This window comes from Seriola dumerili, unplaced genomic scaffold, assembly GCF_002260705.1.
Source record: "Seriola dumerili isolate Sdu_G_001 unplaced genomic scaffold, Sdu_1.0 BDQW01000056.1, whole genome shotgun sequence".
Classification (NCBI taxonomy): Eukaryota; Metazoa; Chordata; class Actinopteri; order Carangiformes; family Carangidae; genus Seriola; species Seriola dumerili.
The window spans coordinates 6,572,952-6,597,470 of NW_019174311.1; the positions used below are offsets into that span (position 1 = coordinate 6,572,952).

The 24,519-nt window shown below is 44.2% G+C and overlaps 1 protein-coding gene across 2 annotated transcripts in view; it reads left to right on the forward strand.

The window, feature by feature from the left end:
• Window positions 1-877: 877 nt before the first annotated feature.
• Window positions 878-24,519, forward strand: part of rarg (retinoic acid receptor gamma) — a 44,671-nt gene continuing 21,029 nt past the window's right edge. Inside the window, exons 1-3 of one of the 2 annotated variants that reach the window (XM_022741517.1) lie at window positions 878-889; window positions 1,019-1,110; window positions 13,988-14,359. In XM_022741517.1, the coding sequence (XP_022597238.1) occupies window positions 14,191-14,359 (169 nt within the window). In that variant the 5' untranslated portion in view covers window positions 878-889; window positions 1,019-1,110; window positions 13,988-14,190. Of the gene's footprint in view, window positions 890-1,018; window positions 1,111-6,506; window positions 6,601-13,987; window positions 14,360-24,519 lie in introns of those variants that run through there. The other variant, XM_022741516.1, reaches the window with a different exon arrangement.

Here is a 24,519-nt window from a genome sequence, read left to right on the forward strand (position 1 = left end):
ATGAACAGGATTCTATCTATCTATCTATCTATCTATCTATCTATCTATCTATCTATCTATCTATCTATCTATCTATCTACACAAGAGTTCACTTAAAAGGTGACGTTGCAGACAAATATACTGAAAAAAGCAAACAACAAGAAAAACAAAAAACAAACAAATCAAACCCAGCACACTTTTCTTTATCTTGTCTCCATTTCTTTTTCAATGTTTCGACCCGCAGGTAAAGTCTGGGTATTGTTACTCAGTGCTTGCAAAAAAAAAAAGAAAAACTAATTGAAAAGTGAACGTGAGTCTGCCGTCTGATGATTTCCTAATAGCCTATTGCTAACATAGGAGTTTTATTTATTTTCTTAAGACCTTTGAGTTCATTCTCGATAACAATTCATGCCTATCTATCTATCTATCTATCTATCTATCTATCTATCTATCTATCTATCTATCTATCTATCTATCTATCTATCTATCTATCTATCTATCTAATATCTAATTCTATCTAATTAATTGCTTTAATGACATGTTCGAACTGATTAGTCCAAAACAAGTATATGATTACTGGATGAGATAGTCATTAGGATTATTCTATGATTGTAATGTTGTAATGGCATTATTAGTTATGACATTATCACGGGCCAGGGGGGTGGATTTGCTGTTTATTCACTTCCATAAATAAATATTGACTTATTTTGTTACTTTCATATTCTTGCATTAATTGTTTTCTTTGTTTCTTGTGTTTCCATCTCTTCCCATCCGCCCTGACAGCATGAGTGCTGCAGCCCTCCCTTCCATCACTAGGGGGCGCAACAGTGTCATAAATCTTCACGCTCGGTAGCTCCCATCGACGCCCCTGAGCTGCCGGGACTCAGTGACGGATTGGCAACAAACGAAGGTAATCTGACAAATGACTGAAATGATCTCTGAAGCGTAAGAGCAAATGGCGTGATCTTTACGAGCCGCCGAGCCGTAATGGAGGATCCCTCTGAAGACTGTCCATGACTTTGTTTTGTCTCCTTCACAGAAAACTTCGCCGTGCGTGCGCTTGTCATCCAACTATTTACGCTTCAAACTTCTGGGGGGATGTGCTCGCGTTTGAAGCTCCGGGCTGAGAAGGTAGGCTTGTGTACTTTACATAAATCATCTCCTGTCGTGATTAATTGGATGTGTCTAAGAATAAACGAAGCTCAAGCTGCGTCAATCGGTGTGTGTGTTTACTGTATGTGTGTGAGTAAGACTCACGCACCCATCATGAGAACACGTTATGGCAGGGCACGAGATAATTACAGGCTGGTGAAACTGTTCGGGGACTGAGCAGAACAGGAATCGCTGCCAACATACACACCTGCAAAGCACTGCTTAGCCCGAGGCTTAAAAGACACTCTTCATCACTGTCTGTCTGTCTGTCTGTCTGTCTGTCTGTCTATCTGTCACCCAGCCCCTAACCACCAACAACCCCCCCCCCCCACACACACACACCCACACACCTTGTTGAATGTGTGCTTTATGAGAATGATGCCAGTTAAGTGTGAGGCTGATGAGAGTCTTAAGTTTATTCCAGGCTGAATCTCGCAGTTTGTTTTAAATCAGCTTGCAGGGCGGTTGATTAAGATCAGGAAAGCAAAGCAAATGAGCAAAGAATGCAGAAAATTTTCCAGTAGTAGACTGTGTGGAATTAGCCCCATGATCAGCATCTGTGCAGAAAAACAGCAAACACAGGCCTGTGTGTATTCTCAACATACAAAACATACATCGTACACATATTCATATACCGACGCAACATGCTAAAAAAGCAAAAGCAAATAAAAACTTTTAAACTTTTTTTCATGTTTCCTGTGCAGTATTTAGTGCCCAGCTTTCTCACAAGGGCAGTTTTATGTGCAGGGAAGGAGGCATGGAAAAGAAGACCTTTCCTTTTGAGCTCACAGATTTGCAGTAATTACAGAATCACTTCCATATGTGGCTCTCTGGCTGCCTTCTCGCTGCCCCCACCACCCCTCTCTTCCCCAGTGTTCTCTCTCTTTCTCTCTCCCCTTTTTCATTTGCATTCTCCTCGATTCCTCTCTTTGTCTGCTTTTATTTTTCTGGCTTCCCCTCATGTACTCGGAGCATTTTTTTTTTTGTAAAACCACAGCTTAAACAAAGTTTATGATAATCAGAACATCCTGGCATTTTTGGCAAATGGCTGCGCTTTTTGGTGATTCAATTAGACCACGCTTGCCAAAAAAAAAAAAAAAAAAAAGAGACTGCGATTCAGGGAGAGGTTCAGTGAGAGAGAAAAGAGACATGGACGGGAGAGGGGAAATGTTGAAGAATACGGAAATATGAAAAAGAGGAAAGAAAAAGAATGGGAGCTCGGTGAAGAATTTGAGAGGCAGGAACGGAGCGTGAAGGAGGGAGAGGTGGAACAGAAAATGAGGCAGAGAGAGGGAGGGCTGGAGTAATGCTTTTTGACAGAGGTGGGTTCAAGATGGGTTCATGGTGACATCATGGCTGATTTTTGAGGAAAGTATAGACAGGAGAGCCGTTCACCTTTCATTGGACACACATGTTGGGGAATAGGCAGGAGCGCTCATGTGCTGGCACACACACTGGTAGCTGTGTCGACAACCTCTGAATGCAACCCAAAATATGCACAAAAAAACTCACTCCTCTTTTTATTTTCTCTTTCTCTCCCTCCTCCCCGTCTCTTTTTCCCTTCATCTCTGCTGCAGTAAAAAAGCTTTTGGCTCTCACTCACTCTTTTCCAAGCTTTGTGCTCATTTGTTTTTGTTAGAGGAGTACATAGTGGTATATGCCCTTCGGTCCCTAACACATACATTTCTCCTTTGCCATGAGTAACTCATTTTCCTGTGAGTAGTATTCCTCTGTGTATGTTTTTACTTCAAGGCGGCTGGACTCTAAATGAGCGCACTTTGCCAGGCGGGATGAATGAGCTCCTTCATTTCACAGGATGTGTGTTTGAGTCTGTAACCAAGAAAGTGTATATTTGTGTGTTGTGTGCACATGAATGTGTTTCTGCATGTGCGCGCAAATGACTCTTGAGCGGGGCGTGTGCGTGCGCCCTGCGTCCCCCTGCCTGTCTCAGTGCGGCACCAAACTGCACATGACATCAATCTGAATGTGGGGAAATAGTGATCTCATTACAGGCATCTTGTTACTGATTAAAACCTGCCGCCACAGGCACCAGCGCCCTGCGCCCCTTCTCACCTCCCCACCACCAATCCCATCAACTTCCCCGCCCCACCCCCTGTTCTTCTACAATCCATCCGTCTCTCCATCTCACCCTCCAGTTTTCTTTCCCTCCCTCTTTCTATTTCACACCCCTTTCTCTCACATTCCCTGCACCAGTGGCCCTCTCGCCCTCCAACACCTCTCCTCCTCCCCCTCCTCCTCCTCCTCCTCCTCCTCACTCCATCTCCCTTTAACCCCTCTAACCTGACTTCCTCCCTGTCTTGCTCCCTTCACGATCCCCCCTTTTCCTCCTTCCTTTCTGCCTTTGCTCCTCTTCCTTTGCCAGCGAGCCCCAGGCCTCTGTTCCATAGTTCTGTGAATGCAAATACGGTTGAGTCTAAAGTGGAAACACACGACTGAGTATGATGATTCCATGAATATTTCATATCTTCATAAACACACCCAGAGAAGCCGAACAATGCCCGTGTTTGCCAGATGACTTCCTGTGAGGAATTGCCTCTCTGTGTTCGACTTTTTGTCAGAGCACACTGTGTTAGGATTGATGTCAGGGCAGCGCGTTATGATGTCACAGGCTGAAGTTAATGATACGAGAATGGCGGGGGCCATAGGCCATGTTTCCAGTGGTGCCCAGAGAGAGAGATAGCACCCTGATCTATCTTCATTATCCCCCACTCTACAGCCTCCCAGACACAATGATCATAAATCTCTGCCTGGAGCACACTTCACTGACACTGAAACACAAACACTAGTAACCTCTGACCTTCTTGCTGCTACTGCCTACACACACTCATCCATGCACACAGACACAAGCACACATATACGCATATTCAGAACTGCAGACGTGCGCGTGCATATACACACACACACACACACACACACACACACACACACACACACAGACAAATCCTAAACACCCCCCTGCTCAAGCTCAGTGTCATAATTTAATAAGGAGCACAGCATGCCCCGCGCACTGACACACACACGACTATCTTCATGCACTTGACTGCACTTTCTGACACAAACACATGGTCTCAGTCAGACTGATGGCATCACACTGACTTGAAATTCACACTTCACAGTTCTCATCACTCTGACAGCTAATATACTGTTAGCTTTTCTCGTTGTCCTATAGCTGTATTTATCGTCTTGTTTCATGTTACACAATTGCTGATTTAGTGCTGCTATGCAAACAGTTAAAGGATTTCTATTAGCCTTAGTGGCCTCATAGGCAACACATAAATCAAATGTAAACGAGATAAGGATCAGCTGAAGTGCTTTTTGCAGAATGGCTTAGATCCGCGCTTCCTGAATATAAGGTTTCTGCAAAAAGGCAGCAGTGCCTCTCACTGCTTATCCATTTATTTGCCCCGATTATGTGCTGGCAAATCCACATTAAAAAATGTATGAAAGAACATTTCAGTAGGCTACTGTAGACCATATGTGGCTATAAAGATTAGAAGCACATAGGAATAACGAAAGCGAGGCTGAGAGGTTTTTTTAATGATTATGATGGCTTGACTTTATCCTGGAGACACTTTGGGGTCAGTGTATTTGAAGATAAGATCTCTGCCTGTATCAGGCCAATTACTGAGGTTTACAAACACAAGCGGCAGTTGTAGCTGGTCTTAAATGTACATGTAGCTGGGAAGACCAAGAAGAAGAAAAGTTCCACATGCTGCATTGGTTGGCAATTCTGCTCCAGACTGTGATATCTGGGAGAATGAAGTGATGCATGGCCAATATGCCTGAAGGGCATCATTTTAGATGAAGTTTCAGAATAAGTAGTGCATGTATAAGTTGGTTATTTTGAAAATTCTTGCTGCACTTGCTTGGTTTAGACACGCATTAAACTAGATGTTGCTTACTGTATCGGGAGAGAAGAATGCATGTATTTACCTTGACATGTATGTGCTGTCTCAGTAGACAGTGTAGTAGATCTTCGCTCTGAGGTGCCAGTTGAGGTGTGCCTTCTCCTCCCAGTTCTGAGGTTTGAGGTGCTCCTCATAACCAAAACAACTTGAGAAACATTACATTCAGAAAAATAGGGCACACGCCCAGAACCACAAACACATAAACACAGATCTGAAACATATGATCTCATATGGAGAGAGGGGCACATTCAGGGGCACACCCAAATCTGTCGCTGCTGCACAGCTCTGCCATCTCACACACACGGGACTTCCCTGCAGCTGATGTGCCACCACTAGTTTCGTTTCGGGGACTGAAGTGATTTAGGTTCTGCTGATTTTTAAGAACAATCTTGACTTTAAAAAGAATATTCCCAACTGCATAATGATTAACAGGATGTTGACAGATGTTGTGTATCCTGAAAAATATTAGCTTTGAATGCTAAATTCTGGTTTTCATCTGTCCTAAATAAGGGCAGAATATTTAGACAGTGTATCAGTTGTTTTCTGTGTCTTACTACCTTAATTAGTTTCATAGGAATCCGTATACTTGTTGTATTTAATATTATATCCCTTCAGTAGTATACTGGAGCATTAGCAATGGTAATAGTAGTTGTGATTTATTATCAGTGCTATGGGAAGATTGTTACAGAAACATTGCAAGCAATAAAAACCAAAGCCAAGCACAAACATGTGTTACACAAAAGCAGCACATACATTACATGCCTGTCCTGAGCACACAGGTTATTATGTTGTTATGATAGGTTATGATTATGTTAATTCCATAAATTGATCACACCAGGAAATAAATGACCAGGTGAAACCGCAGATGTTCTTGGAAGAAGAAACCCAACAGTGTCTGTGTTCAATCAAAACATAATGAAATGTGTTGTAGAGAATATTCAAACATCCTCTCCTATTAAACAGTGAACGCACTGATTAAACATGCATGATCTTAGATCACGACATCGCTCTGCATTTCAACATGCACAAACAGTTTGTAGGTAAACCAACTCTTTAGCCAAGAAGATGAAGGAGAGAAAAAGAATTCACCCGGGAGACAAAGAAGGGAGAGAGAATTAAAAACAGAAACTTAAGCTCTCTGGGCCTTTTTCTTCCCTCCAGGCATTCTGTGGCTTGTGAAAAAATGTGCTGTATATTTGAAGTGTTGGGTCACGTGACAAAGGAAGGCTTTATGAATCAGAGAGTATAATTATTTCTTAGTGAGTGAGAGAGTGAGTGTGTGCCTGTCTTTGGGGAGTGAAAGAGTGATTTTAAGAGGTAGAGACTGGGAGAGGGGAGGAGGAGGAGAGTGCAAGAGGGGGAGTGAGGGGGAGAGAGAGAGAGAGAGAGAGAGAGGCTCATTGCTGCTCTGTCTGTGCTGTCAGAAGGACTCTGATGAACGTACACACATCTTTTCTCCTTTTTCCTTGGCTCGCTCCGCTCATCAGACCGTTCCATCAAGTACTTGATCTGTCCGTCTGCCTCATCGACTCGAGAGCTGGTGAGTCATTTGTACTTTAAAAGTTTAGAATCAGTAAGTTTAGTCATTGTTTGTGTTCCTTTCTTCTATTCACTCTCTTTTAACAGAGAGAAAGAAAGAGAGAGACTGCATTTTTCTTGGGAACGGGTCGACAGTTTTAATTGAAGTCAGAGACTGAGTGTGAGCAACACTTTAGAGGCTCCGAGACAAGTAATCATTGTTTTCCCGAAATCCGACCCGATTTCCATGTGTAAACACTAAAACGTCCGGGCGCACATGTTTGTTTGCATGCAGTGTTTTAGTGTGTTTGTTTCTCTCTGCCTCATAATTGTGACACTTGAGTTTATATGAAAACATACTCGAACATGTGTATGTGTGCCTGCATGTGCCTGTGTGCACATATGTGCTTATTAATGAGTGTTTCAAGTGTTACCCAGTTGCCTGTGGAGCTCTTTATTATTAGCATATGTGTGTGTGTGTGTGTGTTAGTGTGTGTACACGCTTGCATGTGTTTGATGTGTATGAATGTGTATTCATCAGAGGAGTCACCAGTCCTTGACCTGTTTTTTTTTTTTTTTTTTTTTTTTTTTTTTTTTTTCTTTTTTTATAACCAGCATATGAACACTTGGAATAAAGAAGCATTGTTTTCCTCATTTTAAACAGCAGAGGCTAATTCCTGTGGAGTGAGGTGTGTCTGCAGCTCTGGTCTTAGTTTACATGAAAGTTTATTCATTGTGTTCCCATAGTTAGCCTCATGTCAGTGAAGATTATTTATTGATGCTGGCATATGTGCTAGGTTAACAGGTTCCACTTGTTACAGCCATGTGGAACACAGTGCATTTAGTACAGTGTGATTTGGATATCAGATAAAGATCAAGCACCTGATGTCAGACTGTAGCTTTTCACAGTGCTCTGGTTTATTGCTCCAGCAGTGACTGGCCAGTAGGTAAAGTGCTGCAGCTGGGCTCCCTTGGCTTTGCACCTGCTGTCCACTGCTTATTTCCCCTGGTGGACCTGACATAAGTGTGAGGGACAGTTTGATTGAAGTGAATTGAAAGGAAAACACCCACACAGCTGAGTGAGGGATTCCTGCTTGAAGGCCAGTGATATCTGTGCAGCCCTCTGCTGTCATCTGGTCTTTGAGTTTGACACAGAGTCCGTGACATCTGGAGAGGAAGAAACGGAGCTCATCCCTCTCTTCAGTGAGCCACCCTTTGGGTCTTTTTTTTTTTTTTTTTTTTCAAGGACAGGTTGTCCATACAGAGCGGCTTTACCAACACGGTGTTCAGTCACAGCGTTCTGCTTGTCTTCAGTGACAATTTGGAATCAATTATTATTTGTGTTTGCTGTTATATGCTCCAGATGTGCATGTGTCATTACTCATGTGCCCTGATCATGAGTGTGTTGTGTTATAGCCTCACCAAAACCATTTTCGTTGTTGTAAACATTTACACATGAAGCAACAGTCCGTCCTTAAAATGTTTTAGTCAGTGCTCACACACTCTCTATTGGAAATAAGTAAAACAAATAAGAAACAAAAGTATAAAAGAGCTTATTTTTCTTATTTTGAAACAGTGTGATTAGTGGCAGTTTGTGTGGATCAAAAGGTTAAATGTCATCAAAAAATATAATACAATCAATCAACAAGCAATCAATAAATACTCTTTCATTTGTTTGACTCATTCTTCCAGTAAAACAATCAAAGTTTAAAAATGTCAAAAACTTGACAAAAACCATTGTATTCGACGCACACATTTAGAGTATTTTACTTATTTTTTTGAAACAAAATTGCAAAACCTGGTGCTGTACTGTGTGCTGATACTTTTCAGGTGGAGCCAATGAAACAACAGTTGACCCATAAAAGCTTCTGTATTGCAAAATCTTCTGTCTTTGTGACATGGCTTTGAGCAGTAAATCTGGGAGTTGTTGATACCTGTCGTTTTCTGGAATTTCTATAGCAATTAAGGCCAAGTGGTAGGGAGGAGTTAGACAGGTGGTTTTAGGGGGAATCAAGGGGCTCTCTCGCTGCCACACTATAATTAACGGGGAAACTATCTCCACTCCATTTCCTATGTCTATTTTTGCAGGTGTGCCGCTCTGATTGTGAGGATTTACATTTTCAGCCTGTTTCCAAGCCCTCATTAAAGGATCTTTTGGCACAAAGTTAAACTTGTGTGAATGTGAGTTGTTTTCCATGTTGTGCTTGCATGTGTGTGTTTGGGCCTGCTTGTGTCTGAGTGCTGCTTTGACTCCCGAGGCTAAAAGTGGTGGTGGTGAAACCCATCCATTATGTATCTCTTTATACAGAGAAAGGATTGTTTTCTCTCTGAGTTGAGGAAGAGAAACACCTTCATAGTTGCCTGTGAGAATCATCAACAGTTCCTCTTTCAGTGATTGCTTCACGAGACGTGTTAGAAGCGCCAACTTTACCTTTCACTTCCAGAAAAGTACCCATCATGATGTTGCCACTTTAGACTGTCTTCTCTTGCTTTATTTCCTGTCTCTCTCTCTTGCTCTCTCTCCTTATTGCTCATAATATCCTGACATCATCTGTCTTTGCTTTTTCCTGTTGTGGTGTGTTTTCTAACTCTGCTGGACCCACTGCTGGAGTCTCCATGTTGAGTACTCCAAAGAGCTCTACCACATCATGGAAACAACAAGCTGTCAGGATGACTTCATCATGTCACAAAGTGTTTTATGTCTTACTGTGAGTTCTCACTCTTTCCATGCTTCTCTCCACCGCTGCAAGTCGACACAGCTTGTTATGTGACATTATGTTTAAACAAAGGAGAGAGAGTGAACAACAAAAAAGGAATTGAAGTTTGACGATTGCATAAAGACACTCCCCGGTGCCACTCCTCAAAAACAAAACGTCTGTAAGTGACAAGTGATTACACAGAGGTGCTACTTTGCATTGTTGCTGTAAGCAAATACGTGTTTGTGTGATGCCAAGAGCAGGCAGATGTCAAACAAGTTTTAAGTGATGGTATGCAGATCTGTTTGGAGACACTGAACCGTCTGTCACTATATGTCTCTCTCAGAGCCATTAACCAGCCACTTGTTGAAAGACTGGGAGCTGTCAGCTTTGCATCAGATAATAGTGTTGAGGATATTGTTTTCACAGCCAAATACTGCTGACGCCAGCGACAAGATCAGATAACGCTCTCATGATCCCATTTCAATATGAACATTTAAATCTTTTTTTTTTTTTTTTTTCGTCCTTTCTGAATCAGTTAAACAGACTCTGATGGCTTTGTGTGGGCATATTGAGCAGTGATGATGAAACTAAATATTCACTTTGCTCCCAGCAGTTTTAAAAGCCAGTCTGTCAACTCAGTTAGGACACATGGATTGTAAAATCATTGTTTAACTGTTGTGGTAGTATGACTTCATCCACGACCCAAAACTTGAACATAGACCCTCTCTGCTTTGAGTCGTTTCCTTTACAAAGTTACTGAACATTAATCATTTTATGATGTTGACAATTGGAAGTCAGTGCCTGGAAGACATGCACAGATTTCTCTCAAAAAAAAAAAAAAAAAAAAAAAAAAAATGAACAGGAGTGGGCAAGTCAGAGGTGGAAAAAGGTTGAGAGGACTCTGTGGTTCTGCCAAGCTTTTCCTGTCAGGATACATGGTGCAGTTCATTTATCTTGAGGCTGTGACTTTACAATTCAATCCTTTTCAAGTAAAGGTTTTGACTTGCAGCTCTGCCCCGGCTGATTGACACATATTTTTATTTCACCTCGCAGGAAATTTAAAAAAAATAAATAAAATTGCATATTTTTTGGAGCTCAAGAAACTCTGTGGGCTCACTCAGAAAAGTGAAACAAAAAGAAGTCTCTGAAGAGGTCGTAAAAATTTGACTTCAAAGGCAAATATCCACAAAGACAAACATGCAATTACAACTCAATGTAACATCACGCACAGTTACTGTAAATTCTTTAGCGTTTTCCTGGATTGAAATAAGAAATGTCCTCCAGTAAACAAACTGGGGCAGCCATGGCACCCGGAGTCCTGCTCTTATACGCAGAGTAATCACCTGTGGTTTCTTGTGCTGACTAGAAAAAAAAAAACCCCACTGCCTTTCTTGGTTGTGTAGTGCCGAGCTTCCTGAGATGCCGTGATTTATTTGTTATGTTTGACTGCAGTTCTTAATGCCTGAGGGGCCTCGCTCCGTCACAACATTTAAGGCACAATTGTTGTTTTGCACACAGAGGATTTGATACCCTTTGTTTGACAGACATTCAATCTGTGGGAACTGTTCTCTCACTCCCTCTCTCCCTCTCTCTCTCTCTCTCTCTCTCTCTCTCTCTCTCTCTCTCTCTCTCTCCCTCCTTTTTACTCTTGCTCTGTTCTGCTCCATCTTTTTGTTGAAATCCAAACTCCTCAGCAAACAAGGGAATCTCATTCCCTCAAAGCGTGCCTCGTCTTGTAGTGCTGTCTCCAAAATCGCTGCCTTGATTGATTTCATTTCATTTGCTACACTGCGTCTTGTTCTGATAAAAATCAATGGATTATCTCAAGTGTAACCAATGAGTCTGCTCTAACATGATGAACTACTGTGAGGTCTGACACTTCACTATTTACAGAAACAACCAAAGTAAATTTAAACTGCCACAGTGCACCTCTTAGGCAATGATGGAAAGTCCCAGCAGCAGCCGTGAACCCACCCATAGCTGGCCCTGGTGCTCCTCGCCCGCCTGGCCGCCTGCTGCCTCCTGTGTGCCCCCCAGGCTCAGGGGAAGTGGGGAGGCCCTCCATGCCCATTTGGCCCTGGCTAACAGGGGATGAGGTCACTCCAAATTCCCCTTATCCCCTTATAGCCCCAGACGGGCTGGCGAAGTTAGCCTACCACAGGACCCAACATAAAACATAAATGGCTCTGTAAAAAGCTGCTGGGCTGATGTGACTCATTAAAAAACACTGGCGCCAACTCTTTTATTAATTCATTATTGTGTTTGGGAAGAGTAAGGTTACTGGGTTCTGTTCTAAAAGGCTGTGTTTCTCCTTGTGTTCTTTCTTTTCTAGTTCATTTCTTTGTTTCATGACGTGCATGTGAACACTCAGACACGATTCGCCGCTTGGTCTGAAGGTCTTGAAGCACATTTTAAGATTCACATTTGCATTAATATACTGTTGTTTTCCGCCTGTGGGGATACAAAAGTCACATGCATATAGTCCCACTCTCTGCCATGAGTTTTCTCTTTGCTCACACACCTTCATTTTTCTCTTTATCCTTCTCTTTTCTCCCAGCGCTCGCAGACAGATTGCGCTGCCTTTATGGGGCCTGGTTTGAGTTCATGAGGCAGATACCCAAACGGGCCAGGCGCTGGCCAAGTACATACTCATAATACACACACACTTACATATTATGAGTATGTGCGTTGCTGGCAGTTTTGTTTTTCCAATCTCTACCTCTTCTCCCATTAGGGCCACTGTGAAATCTGTAGTGATGTTTTTGTGCGTTAGCCACACAGTGGAACTGCTGCTCAGGGTCATGGTACAAGTTGTATAAGCAGAAGAAGGATGGAGATGTGGTGCGGGTGGGGGAGGCCAAGACGAGCATTGGGTATCAGGACGTGATTATAGAGTGGAGATGTGGGGTGGGTCAGAAAAAGGGGGAAGAAAATCAAAGGTAGCACGGAAGAGGAGAAGGGAGAAAGAAAGCAAGAAATACAGAGAGAAAGAAGGTACGAAAAAGAAAGATGGCAGCACGGCTGTGTTGGCAGGATGGGGGTGGGTGCCTATCGGCGGCTGCTCCTTCCTGAAACGTGGCCACCCGAGCCTGCCTGAGCCCTGGATGCACATGTGGAACAGTTTACTGTAATGGAACTCTAAATTAGTGGTGGTTTGAAGCTGCCTGCAGCAGTAGGGTGTAATTAACTGGCTCTGTTGAAAGAGAAAGAGCCAGAAAGAGAGGCAGGGAGGGAGCCAGAGCCCTGGAAAAGGCAAGGGGTGAGAGAGGTGTGTGTGTGTGTGTGTGTGTGTGTGTGTGTGCGTGCGTGTGTGTGTTTGTGTTAGTGGGTGCTCTCACACATGTGTGGAGTTTCTTGTTTTTTTGCAGTGACTTGATTGCATGTGTATGGTTTCAGACTGTGTGGTGCATATGTGTGCATCTTGGAAAGCTGTCCCTCTTTTTCCTGGGCACGGCGCCACCTCTTAGTGCCCCCCAGTGCCCAGACCCTGTCACTGTTACTCTGGGCTTTTTCGCACAGTTCAGCAGTTCACCGGTTCAGCCTTAGATCTTTTTTTTTGTTTTTTTCCTCCCCTCATTTCTTTGTTTATACCGAATTCATTACCAAGATTTTTTCCCTGTCTTTTCTCCCAGATTCACAAGCCACAGCAGTTCCAAATTCCTTGGCTCTGCTCTTTTTCAAAGCCACATTTAAAAAACAAGCTGATCACACCACCCACTCACGAAATCACGCTAGGGAAGCGAAAGGCAAAAAGAAAACATGAAAAAGAAAATGGGAGGCTTTACCGGGATTTTTTTCCCCCCTCTTGTATTAACAGTCAACAGTGGGGCATAACTGCAGCCTTGTCCACGCTTGAGCCTGACTTGTCTATGCCTACTGTGTGGAGTCAAAGTGACGAGCGGGCTGCAGGAGGTTAGAGCCAAAATGACTCTGTGGGATGAGAGCCTGACCTCAAGAGAAGATAGTTGGAAGTGACAGCAGCAGTTAGCAATCAGTGGATCTCATTTTCCCTACCCCCTACCCCCATCAACCCCCTCACCCCCCTTCTCTCTTCATGCTGCTCTGGACCCCGTGTCTGGGCCTCTGGTCCTGGGGGAAAGAGGCAGAGAGGCAGGCTGCTGTGCTAGGCTGGCAGCAGGAACAGAGGAGCTCTTTATAGTAGAGTTCTGGTGATTTAAATCATATGGCATAGCCTGGAATCACTGTAGAAGTCTGGAAGCTCTTCAAAACTGCAGGAACAAGAGCTCTCTCTCTTTTTCTCGCTCTCTTTTTTTCCCCTCCCTCCCTCCCTCTCGCTCTTCCCTGTTATAACTTTTTCCAAACTTCTTTCTTATTTTCTTTTCCCCTCGCCCAGTCCCAGTTTTTCTGGCTTTTCCTCTCACTGCTCACTCATTCTTTTTCTCTCACGTCTTTATCTGTTTTGGTTCTCGCCGTCCCGTCCTTCCTTACTTCCTTCTTCCTTCCCATTCTCTCATACCTGTTGGTATGAAGTTTGCACATCCTTCTTACAACTGTGGATAAACTATTCTCCGTCCCAGAATGCAGATGGACTCAGAGTTGATGTGAGGTGAAATGTGTTTGTGGAATCCGTAGAGAATCTCAACACAAACCACTCATTCTATCATTCTATCATCTTCATTCAGAAACACTAATCCTCATGGTGAATCTATTAGTAATAAATAACAAATTTCTCTGCCTTCTCTTCCCCAGAAAAGTGAACTGGATGACTCTTCTTAAGTGGAGTACGGCCTTCCCTCACTAAACCAAAGGCCCCATCATCGCCCATCCCTTCCCCACATCCTGAGAGTCTTCGAAAGGCCACGGATTTCAACTTTGCTGGGGATTTCCAGGTGTTGTGAAAGCCATTACTTTCACCTAGCAACCTGCTGCCGACCCCTGGGGGCTCTGTCACCATGGCTACCAACAGGGAACAGCAGGTGGGTCACATGACCGGCTTCCCACCTGCTGTCTACCCCTTCGCCTTCAACTCCATGAGAAGCCACTCCCCCTTCGACCTGCTGGCCAACAGCAGCCTGTTTGGGAGATTTGGTGCTGACCTGCCCAAAGAGATGGCCGCTCTCTGTAAGTAATTTTCATCACGGTTTGACTTTTTCCTCCCTCTCATGTATCTTTTTCCATTTCAGCTCAAACTACATACATGGCCCATACCTTCCTTTTAGTCAAGTCACATTAAACAACTTGGACTTGGAAAGAGGAAAATACAGCTATTTAAATTGCACTTAATTATGTGTAATTTTGTGGATATGGAAAACTTTAGGGTCTGTTTGTGATATAGGATGAGTGGTAGCAAAAAAATCCCCCAAAGAAACCGTGAGGAAAAAGTCCACTTTCATCAATACAATGATTACTCTGCTGCTGTGGTTTCCTTATAGATGCTTGTAGATGGTGTGGTCATGACCACAAACTCTGACTGTGGCTGCACTGGTGTGTGTGTGTGTGTGTGTGTGTGTGTGTGTGTGTGTGTGTGTGTGTGTGTGTGTGTGTGTGTGTGTGTGTGGACCTCTCACAGAGCTTTTGTGAGGCAGGCAACCCACAAGTCTGCAATTAGAGACAAAACAACATTCTTTCAGTGTGAGGCGATGGGTGCTCCGAGCATCAGCAAATATTTGAAAATAGGTACAATTGCAATTCAAAGGTTTATCTTGCTGTTTTTTTCAGTGAACACGCCGCACACCTTTTTGTGGAAGGAAAGGATTCAAACAACCAGCATGGTCCTTTAGTTTCAGACTTGTCGTTGTACATTTGACCACAGGGGGCACTGTTGTATTCTGAAGGCCTGGGATGGGATGATGTATGGAGCATTGAGCACAAAGAGGAGATTGTTGGCAATAAGAGTGTTTTTCTGTCATGGAAAAACTAGGCAGATTACACAAACGCTGCAGACAGACATTGGTCATTGTTCAAAACACCTACTTGTTTCAAAACGCTGTTTTTTACTCAGCATCGGGATTCTAGGTCAGAAAATATCCTCGGCTAAAAAGCCACTGCTGCATAATTAGCTGCTGAGGATGTTAGTGTGAGGGAAAGAAAGATGGAGAGAGAGAGAAAAGAAGGCGCACTTTTGTTGCCGTTAATGCGTGAGGTAAAGGTAAGCAGGAGAAATCTTATCTGGGTGCAGTGCTAAAGGGGTCGGCAGGTGGTGGTGGGTGGTAGGTGGTGGAGGGGCTATAATGGGTGTGGGTGGCAACAGCTGAGTGCAGAGCCTGAAAGCCCCCCCCCCCCCCCAACTCCAGCCTATGCGTGCAGTCCCCTCTCTCCCCCACACCAGCATGCCTGAGCACCTCTCCAGCCTTTCAGCCGTCAATCACTACCTCACCCCCCTTGCAACCCCCCCCACCCATCCCTCCACACCCCTACACCCCCCTTTTTTTGCTGCTGCTGCCCACCTAATCCTCAAGGTATTTTCACAGAGCCAAAGAGAGAGAGAGAGAGATAGAGAGAGAGCGAGCACCTGGGGGTAATGTCCTAGTGTGGTGGAATCCAAGAACACACCCTGCTAGGAAAACACACAGATACACACATGCAAACACACCACCAGAGACACTCTTCCCACTCTTTCTCTCTCCCACACACACACACACAGACACACACACACACACACACACACACACACACACACACACACACACACACACACACACACACACAGAGCACTTCTTTCATCGAAAAACTAGAAACATACCCCTGACGCAGAGTGAAATCCCACCGCACTGACAGATGGATTCTTTTTGGTTTTTACACTGGCATGAGTTAAAACAAAAACAAGTATCAAAGCACAAACATACGCAGGCAACCACATGCACTGGGCCTTCATACATGACTGCTTGTACTGACACATCCACGCTGGCAGTAGTATCGTTCACGAGGGTTAAAGACTGCAGTTATTTGGTCTAAGCTCTGTCTTAGAGCTTAAACAAGGCCAGGGTCAGAGATTAAGTCAGGATTATTGTGACAATTAACTTCAACTCAGCATTATGTGTAGAGACTGACTTTTTTTTATTTTACTTGTACCTCTATATTAGCTGATTCTACTTTTACAAATCCATGTCAGTATTGGATGTACTGTGTATACTGTAATATTAGAATCAACATGATTATGTTTTTGCTTCTAGCAGACTCAATGAGCTCATCAGCCAATTAATATGTTCATTATCAATGAATTGTCTTTTTCAATTAACTGTTTAGTCTATACGTCAGAAAATAGTATAAATGCCCGTCATAAAAGTTGACATCTTCACATGATTTCTTTTTTTGACCGAAACCAAAAGATGCTTAATATAAAAACAGAGAACCAGTGAATGTTGAGCATTTTCTTCTTGACTTAAATGATCAACCAGTTGATAGTCGAATGACTAATCAATTGATGGACTAATTGACTAATTATTTCCGCGCTACACGTCTGAAACTCTTAACCTTAAATTACCCTGTGTCTGTGCTGACGCTCCTGCAAAAATACATTTCAGTGTCATTTTAAGTTTCAGCCGTGATGGAAAACTCTCAGCTGTTGGTATCACCTTTTAAAACATCCTATTGGTGTATCCCTTGACAAGGAATGTTACAAGTCATTTTACTGACAGCCGTCTCATTCCCCACTCTCTTAAATGTTTGCGGGGAAGACAAAAGGCCTTGGTTTGGACATTCCCCAGGCCCTGTTTTTCTTCTCCTTCTACTTCTCTTCTCTTTTTCTCCAGGAGTTGGCTTAACAGGCCTGCTCATTGTTGTCAGGGCTGTCTGTAGGCCAGACTGAGAAAATACCTTCCACATAGAGGGAGGCGCACTGTGGATATTCCTGTGTGTGTTTGTGTGTTTGTGTGTGTGCAGTAAATAGCTCTGCATTCTTGCTCAGTTTCAGTGCACTGGCTTTAATTGTTGTTAGAAAGGTAGCCCGGGTGACACCTACCTTTTGTTGGGTGTGTGCGCTGTGCCGACAGGTTGGAGCACCTCCCATGGCGGCGCTCTATTTTGGCACCAGAGTGTCTTTGGAAATACCTGTTTTACACAGAGGTGGGAAGAGACAGGAGAGGGGAGGGATGGGGGAGGCGGACTGTGTTTGCACATGTAGAGATAGTAGGCTTTTCTTCATTCTTAATGCATAGGAAGGAAGTGGACCCAGAACACCTCAGCACTTCACTTCAATCTTCAAGTCATGTGTGAATGAGGTTCACTGACCATGTGGGTGTGCTGCAAAACTCCCATCCTCAGCACCCATATCTTTACGAAGGCGCAACGGCGTTTGTTCATCCATGAGAGGGTCTGATGGCTCTCTGTGCAGTGTGTAGAGGAGGCCGTTATCAGTTGATCCCTGTCATTATGGGAGTCCTTCAAACAAACAGTTGGAAGCCCATTAAGGCCACTTACTATGTGATAACATCGCCACTGAGCCCTGAAACACCTCTCTAAGCTTTCACCAATCAGGGCCGGAGCCCTGGCCCCAAAGCCAACCACAGGGATGTTTTGAAAAGCTGGTAGGTCATTTCCTTCAGCCCACATGGCTTGGTCCAAAATCTGAAGTCCTTTGCTACACTTGGACTTTCAATTCAGACTTTAATTTCTAGCTTTATGTTGAGTGATGTTAACAGAAAGCTTGTGAGAGACTCAGCTGTGAGCTGCATCACAGCGGGATGAAATTAAGAACATTGTATTAATAGAATGGAATGAATAGCGTGTTGAAACTTGTGTAAAAGCTGCCTGAGTCTGCTCCGTGGTGCCTCTGGTGGAGACAAGGTGAACTGTTGTTTATGTGAAGTGTGTATTGGGCATGGATTTATATGCCGCGCGCGCACACGCACAAACATTAGCATACTGGCTGCTGAGCAATATATACATGCATCCGTGTGTGCGCACTCAAACCCACATTTACACACACGCGTGCGCACACACACAAACACACACACACAAACCATTAAGTCAGAGAGGCTGTGAAAAGGACCGAAATGTTCCAGCAGAAAAAAAAAAAAAATCCTCATGCAGAGTGACATAATTAAAAACACTCATTGCATTCTTAAACGCACACACACACATACACACATAAGGAGGTCATGTTGGCTTAGGGAGCTCAGGGAGTTGCGTAAAGGAGCCATTTTGTTGGGAAATGTGGTATGAGAGGGAATGTAAAAGCGAACCTTTAAATGGAGGAGAGGGACAGCAGGGAAGGATGTCGACTAGCAGAGTGAAGCCTTCTCCACTGGAGGCGAGGCAGAGCACAAACAGCACATTGTACCTCTTTATTTATTTTCATAAAGGTTGAAGTGCTGGGTTTCAGCCCATCCTGGATGGAGGTTGGTAGGTATGTGGTTGACGGTGTAGGTTTGGATTTGACTGGGTGCACATGTGCGTGCTTTTGTGGGTATGCTGTATATTTGAATGAAGGGAGGGGGACGAAAGAGAAAGAGAGCTATGTATGGATATGAAAATGATGAGCTCAGCCCCGCTACCCCTCACTTCCCTGCAGGCACAAGGCTCCCTATAGACACAAATCTGCATCTCCTTTTTTTTCTTCTCTTCCTACGTGCTCTTTACAAACTGTGATGTCACACCTGACCATATGAGACGTGTGCGAGTTAAAATTATACGCGGTTGCATGATGATCATCGGGCTGTTTTGGTGGCCCTCTGACACAGGTACTGCATTAGACATTGTGCTTTAAAGTAGTACTTTTTCTTCTTCACCGGCTCTTCCTGCCTTCCTTTCACATGCACTGATAAGAGGAGACTGGTGGAGAGGGAGAGCCAATGAGAAGTCCCGACTCATAACTGATGATGAGAGCGCAGGTGCAGGTAGGGAGAGACCGACTGAGCCAGTGAAGAAGAGAAACAAAAATGGCTAACGCAGTACCAGTGGTTGTTATGTGTGTGACCCGTCCGTTGCAGGCAACTCCTAACTTGTAACCGGGTCAATGCAGTTTAAGCTTGAATTTTGAAGTTGCACAACAAGAGTAAAAAACAATGAAATGGTTATCAAGTTCAGCATTTCCTATAACAGAAAAAGAGGAACTCCTGTTTACAAAAAAAAAAGGGTGTGACCAAATCATGTGCTGATGCAAGCAACTGAGAAAGTTGGTAGCACGAGTGCTGCCAGTGGGGCAGTTAGTCTGGAGCCCTGCCTCAGTCACTTCTGAAACTGAAATGCCCCCTGAGACACCTGAGCGTTCACTTCACCGTTTGTTTTTGAGAGCAAAGCCGATCCATCTCCGACCTCTGTCAGTCTTTGTGGCATTTACTGATTAGATTTATTTGAGGCGCAGAAGAAATGGGCTGAACCTGGGGTTAAATGAGGATTTCAAAGAATTTCAGAAAAGCTTCAGGAATGACACACACATTTGAGATTGATGGAAACCTACTAAAATTGTAGGCAACATGTTTAATATAATCATCTTCCCCTACTGTGTTTCTTTCTTTGCAAGAATAACATTAGTCATATTTTCAGAGATCTTATCAAAACCCTGCAAGAAATAATTTCCTGATCGTTTCTGACAAAAGATAAAAGAAAGCCTCTGATCAGTTCAGTTTAGAGATATGAAAGCCAGTTCTGCGTCAAATTACAAAGCACCCGGTTATTACACCAAATCAGTGTGAGCAGTGTTTCGTTTTGACTCTGGCATTCACCGTTATGAGTGCTGCAATTTCATCAGAAAAAAACACCGTTATAGAGCCATCTGCTCGCTGGCATCTCTGCTCCTGTGACCATGATCTACATAGCAAATTAGCAATGCTAGGACTGGACCATTTGTGTGTACTTGTGTGTGTGATGACAGCATGTGTAGCGCTGTTTGGCTGCGTCCTTGATCTATCAGTGAGACTGGAGCCTCCTCTGCTTTAATAAACAGCTCTGCATCGTCTGACATCCCCGCTTTCATCTCCCTAGGCGACCACTGGCCTCAAGATGACAGGCGCTCCACTCCTTTTTGGAAATCGATTCCCTCACATTGCTTTTTTTATTTTGCAACCAGCGCTGGCCATGATTCAATAGATGATGGTGGGAAATGGACAGAAAGGCCTGCCTTGTTTGTTTTTCCAGACAATTTAAGCACCCACTGAAGAAGTTTTGTGAGCGATAGTGAGTAGAATATCTGCTCCTCTGATGATATCCGCCTAAACCCTGTTGGCTTATGCACTCTTGGGTTCCCTTTCTCTCTTCTCTCTTCTCTCTCTCTCTCTCCTCTCTCTCTCTTTCTCCTCAGCCTTCACCTTGGATTTCCTCTCGTTATCCGTCTCTGCAAGTTGGAGCCAATTTGCCGTTAAGTGCTGGAAACGTTGAGTGTATTTGTGCGTGTGCGTGCTTGCGTGGGCCTGCGTGTGTGGAAAGCCAGCAAAGGGTGGTGGTAAGGGAGAGGCCAGTGAGTGTAATACAACTCAGACATGATGACAGATGAAGATAAAGAGGCTACTATTAAAAATGGGAGGCGTCTGTTTTCAGATGGGCCTTTGTGGGCACGTGCAAGACCTAGAGCGCGCAATGGCGAGAAAAGGAGGGATGGGCCCTCAGAAGGCGTGGGAGGGCACACATGCACAGGATGGGCCTATGAGAACAAGACAGGGGCTTCATATTTTTGGATGAACAACTAAAAGATCTGTCTTTTTGTTTTTCCCCCGGCACAAAACACGGGTAGCAAAATGTCATGACAGTGCCGTCAGAGTGAGAGAAAAAGACAGAGAGTGAAAGAGACTTTGCTGAAAGATGGCCAAGACTGATAGTGCTCTGAAGAGTAGCTCTGTTAGGCGTTTTGGTGGGACCAGCATGTGAACAGAAGCGAACATGGCCGCTGCTGAGAAACAGACTCTCTCATAAGTCATACCTCACTTTCCCCACGTCCCTCCTCAGTAACACATCAGGTATCTTCCAGAGATGGATAGTGAGAGAGTGAGGTAGATGAATGGATAAGATTACATGTCTTGTCAGAGCTGAACATGTGTAAAACCTGCGGCTGGTGGAGCAGTTGATGGATGTGAAGAGAAAGAACGCTAGGATTGTGCTCTGTTGTCCCTGATGGACAAAACAACACGACATCACTTCAATAAGATGTTTGTCCTTCATTAACTTTCATTTTAAAAACAGCCTGTAGAGGATTTGTGTGTGTGTGTGTGTGTGTGTGTGTGTGTGTGTGTGTGTGTGTGTGTGTGTGTGTGTGTTTGTGAGGTTGCGTGTGGTTGTGTGTGTGTGTTTGTGTGTGCATGTGTGTGTGCATGTGGGTGTGAGGTTGTGTGTGTGTGTGTTTGTGTGTGTGTGAGGTTGTGTGTGTGTGTTTGTGAGGTTGTGTGTATGTGTGTGTGTGTGTGTGTGTGTGTGTGTGTGTGTGTGTGTGTGTTCTGAGTAACCTGAATCTGGCTGTAGTGGGAGGGCACTGTGGACTGGTGTTCAGTGTCTCTATCATCACCGGCAATCTGTTTCAGCATGTCCACACACTGCACACATGCTCACATCAGCAATGGAAAAGCTCGACATTCCTTTCAAAATCACCACGCTGTGTTTAGTGCATAGGCATTTAAAACACGAGCTGCTTTTATTGCCTTACACATCACTGTGTTGTTGACTGCTTGCCTGGAACCTGAATGACTGTATACAGAGGAAGTGGCAACAATGTGGAGTATACGTCTTATCTGTAATTGGCATCAGAGTGTCAGACAGTAGTAAAGCCTAATTTTCCTAGGCTCCAGCCCACGTGGAGCTATAAGCAGACTGGGCCCAGCTGACTGAGCTGACTTCTGTATAGATAAAGAGATGAAAACATCATAGGTAGAAAATCCTAGCGCAGTGGAAAATTTAAAACGTTATATGTGTTAAAATCAGCACAGTTAAACATGATTGAAAGCAGCAGTCACACGGAATGACCAGTGAGCTGGCAGCCACTGAAAATGAAACATTTCCAAAACCAGAAACAAAAGCAGAGAACTTTGTCAACTAAAGCAAATCATGCAGTCGGGAAAAAATGGCCATAGGGAACTTGATGAAATGGGGAGAGTATTTGCAGAAACGGGGGGGGGGGGGGATTAAGGAGAGACTGGTGAGCCAGAGAGTGAGGGAGAGAAGGAGGGAGGGCAGGATAAGTTTGGGGGGAAAGTTAGTGGCCCAGTGGGGGTTTCTTCTAGAGTTCAACCTCTCTGGCCGGGGAAGGAAGGGGAGGAGGGAGGGGAGGCAGGGACCGGCCTGGGTCAGCAGCAGTATGGAGTATGTGTAGATTAGATGTCTAAACTCACTCCGCAAACCCTCTGAAGCGCTGGAAGACTTGCAGCTCGCAACGCTGTGTGCCAATAAGTGGAGAACCTGGGGTTAGTGGTTTGAATTATAGTCTCAAACACGGTAAAAAGAAATGTCAAAACCAGAAGAGAGTCAGATATGGGACATAAATCTCCAAAAACAAAAGGGTTTCAACTGTGAGCACATGATATTATAAATCGATTGTGTTGCAGCCCGGCGGCCCAGAGAGCAACCCTGGCACACAACACTGATGTTACATAGAACATTTAAACACCAGGGGATTAGCCAGTTTTTAGTTTCCAGGATGCTGTATGAAACTAGCAGAGAGAGAAAAAAAGACAGGAAGGAGACGATAGACGAGTGTGAGAAGAATGCTTGTGGATCATAAAAATGTGACTCGGGGCAGTGATGATTTAATCTGAAATGCATCCAGATCAGGACATTTTTTTTGATTATTGTATAAATGGGTGGAGAGGTAGAAAAGGAAAAGTGAGTCATTTTTAACAGCATACCATTAGCAGGAGCATCTTTGATAGATAACAGTTGGTTATCTAGGCTCACTCATCTATTCTTGCTGTCATAAAGCTTCCTCTTTATGACCTGACAGCTGTATGAAGAAACACATAAAAACTATTGATGTTGTTTACTGTTTGATGCGACAAAAGAGCTGTGAAATGTTTGCGTGAGTGTGTGTGAGACCGTCAGCCCACATGTGTGCGAGTGTGCCAGCTTAAGAAAATAAACAAGAAATCTCAACTGGAGGAATAGCTTTAAGGTCAATAAACATCTTAATCTAAATCATTCAAAATAGCCCCTAAACGTGAAAGCATGGTTTCTTTCATGAGACAGGAAAAAGAGTGGAGTGTTAGACAGAGGAGGAGGGAGGGAGGGGGGGGAGGGAGGGAGGGCACTGTGTGTTTATGGAGAGCGTAGCCAGCAGCACAGATTGACAGGAAATGGTGTCTTTTTTGCCTGCTGGGTTGTACCACTTGTACTGGTCTGACAGGGGGGGAGATGAATGTGCGGGGCACACAGACTAAAGCCATTCTATTATCATATATCTCCCATTGTATCAGGCTGTTTGCTTTAGCTCAGCCAGAGTCTATCTGTCTGCTGAGCAACAGTTAGAACCAGTGACAGGCTGTTTCATTGACCGCAGACCGCCTATTGATTTCCTTTGATTTACCGTCACTGTGAGGGAGCTGCTGTGTTTTAAATTGAATTGTTTTTAGCAATACACAGAGCAGCCGTTGTTGAAGGAGACTAAATGTGGAAGCCAGAATTTTATACTCTGAGTCTCAATGATACAGTCTCCTGATCATTCAGGTAGCTTCTTGATTCATTCAAATTTACGCTTGCACAACTTCATCAAATCTGCATCCTTGCACTTCTACGTGCCTTTGCAAAGGTTGCTCAGAAATAAATCACAAACAAGGTCAAGTGAACCTGTGAGAAGTGTGTCCAACACATGGTGTGTTTGTATATAGGGGGTATTTGTCTGTGTAAATGCGCTGCGGGGATTGAGCAAGGCAACCCTCATCCATCACCGTTAAAGCACTTCCAGAGGGAGAGACAGAAAGAACTGCCCATCCTCTGTTCGCTCAAACAGACAGAGAGGAGGGAGGGATTTACCCTGGCATCTGGTTTCTGGGTTCAACCACAGCACAATGTTCTTTCTCTCTCTGTGTCTCTGGCTCTCTTTCTCACACACACATACACACCCGGCCAGTGGCTGGACTTTAATATGGTTATGATTAGAGACGGGGGCTCAGAGAAGGGAGGGGAGGGGGGGGCTCATATTTACTGCAGGGGAATTGGGGGAGGTGCGATGTAAAGACAGACAGAGACAGGGACCAGATCTGAATGGGAGGCAATGTGGTGGTGGTGGTGGTGGTGGGGGTGGTGGGGGTGGGGGGGTTTGTTTGCGTTTGGGGCTGAAATATGAAACACAAAAGCAGCACGCACAAAAAAGCCAAAGAAGAATGGGAATAAAGTTTTGTCCTCTAACCAGATCAGTTCTTCCTCCA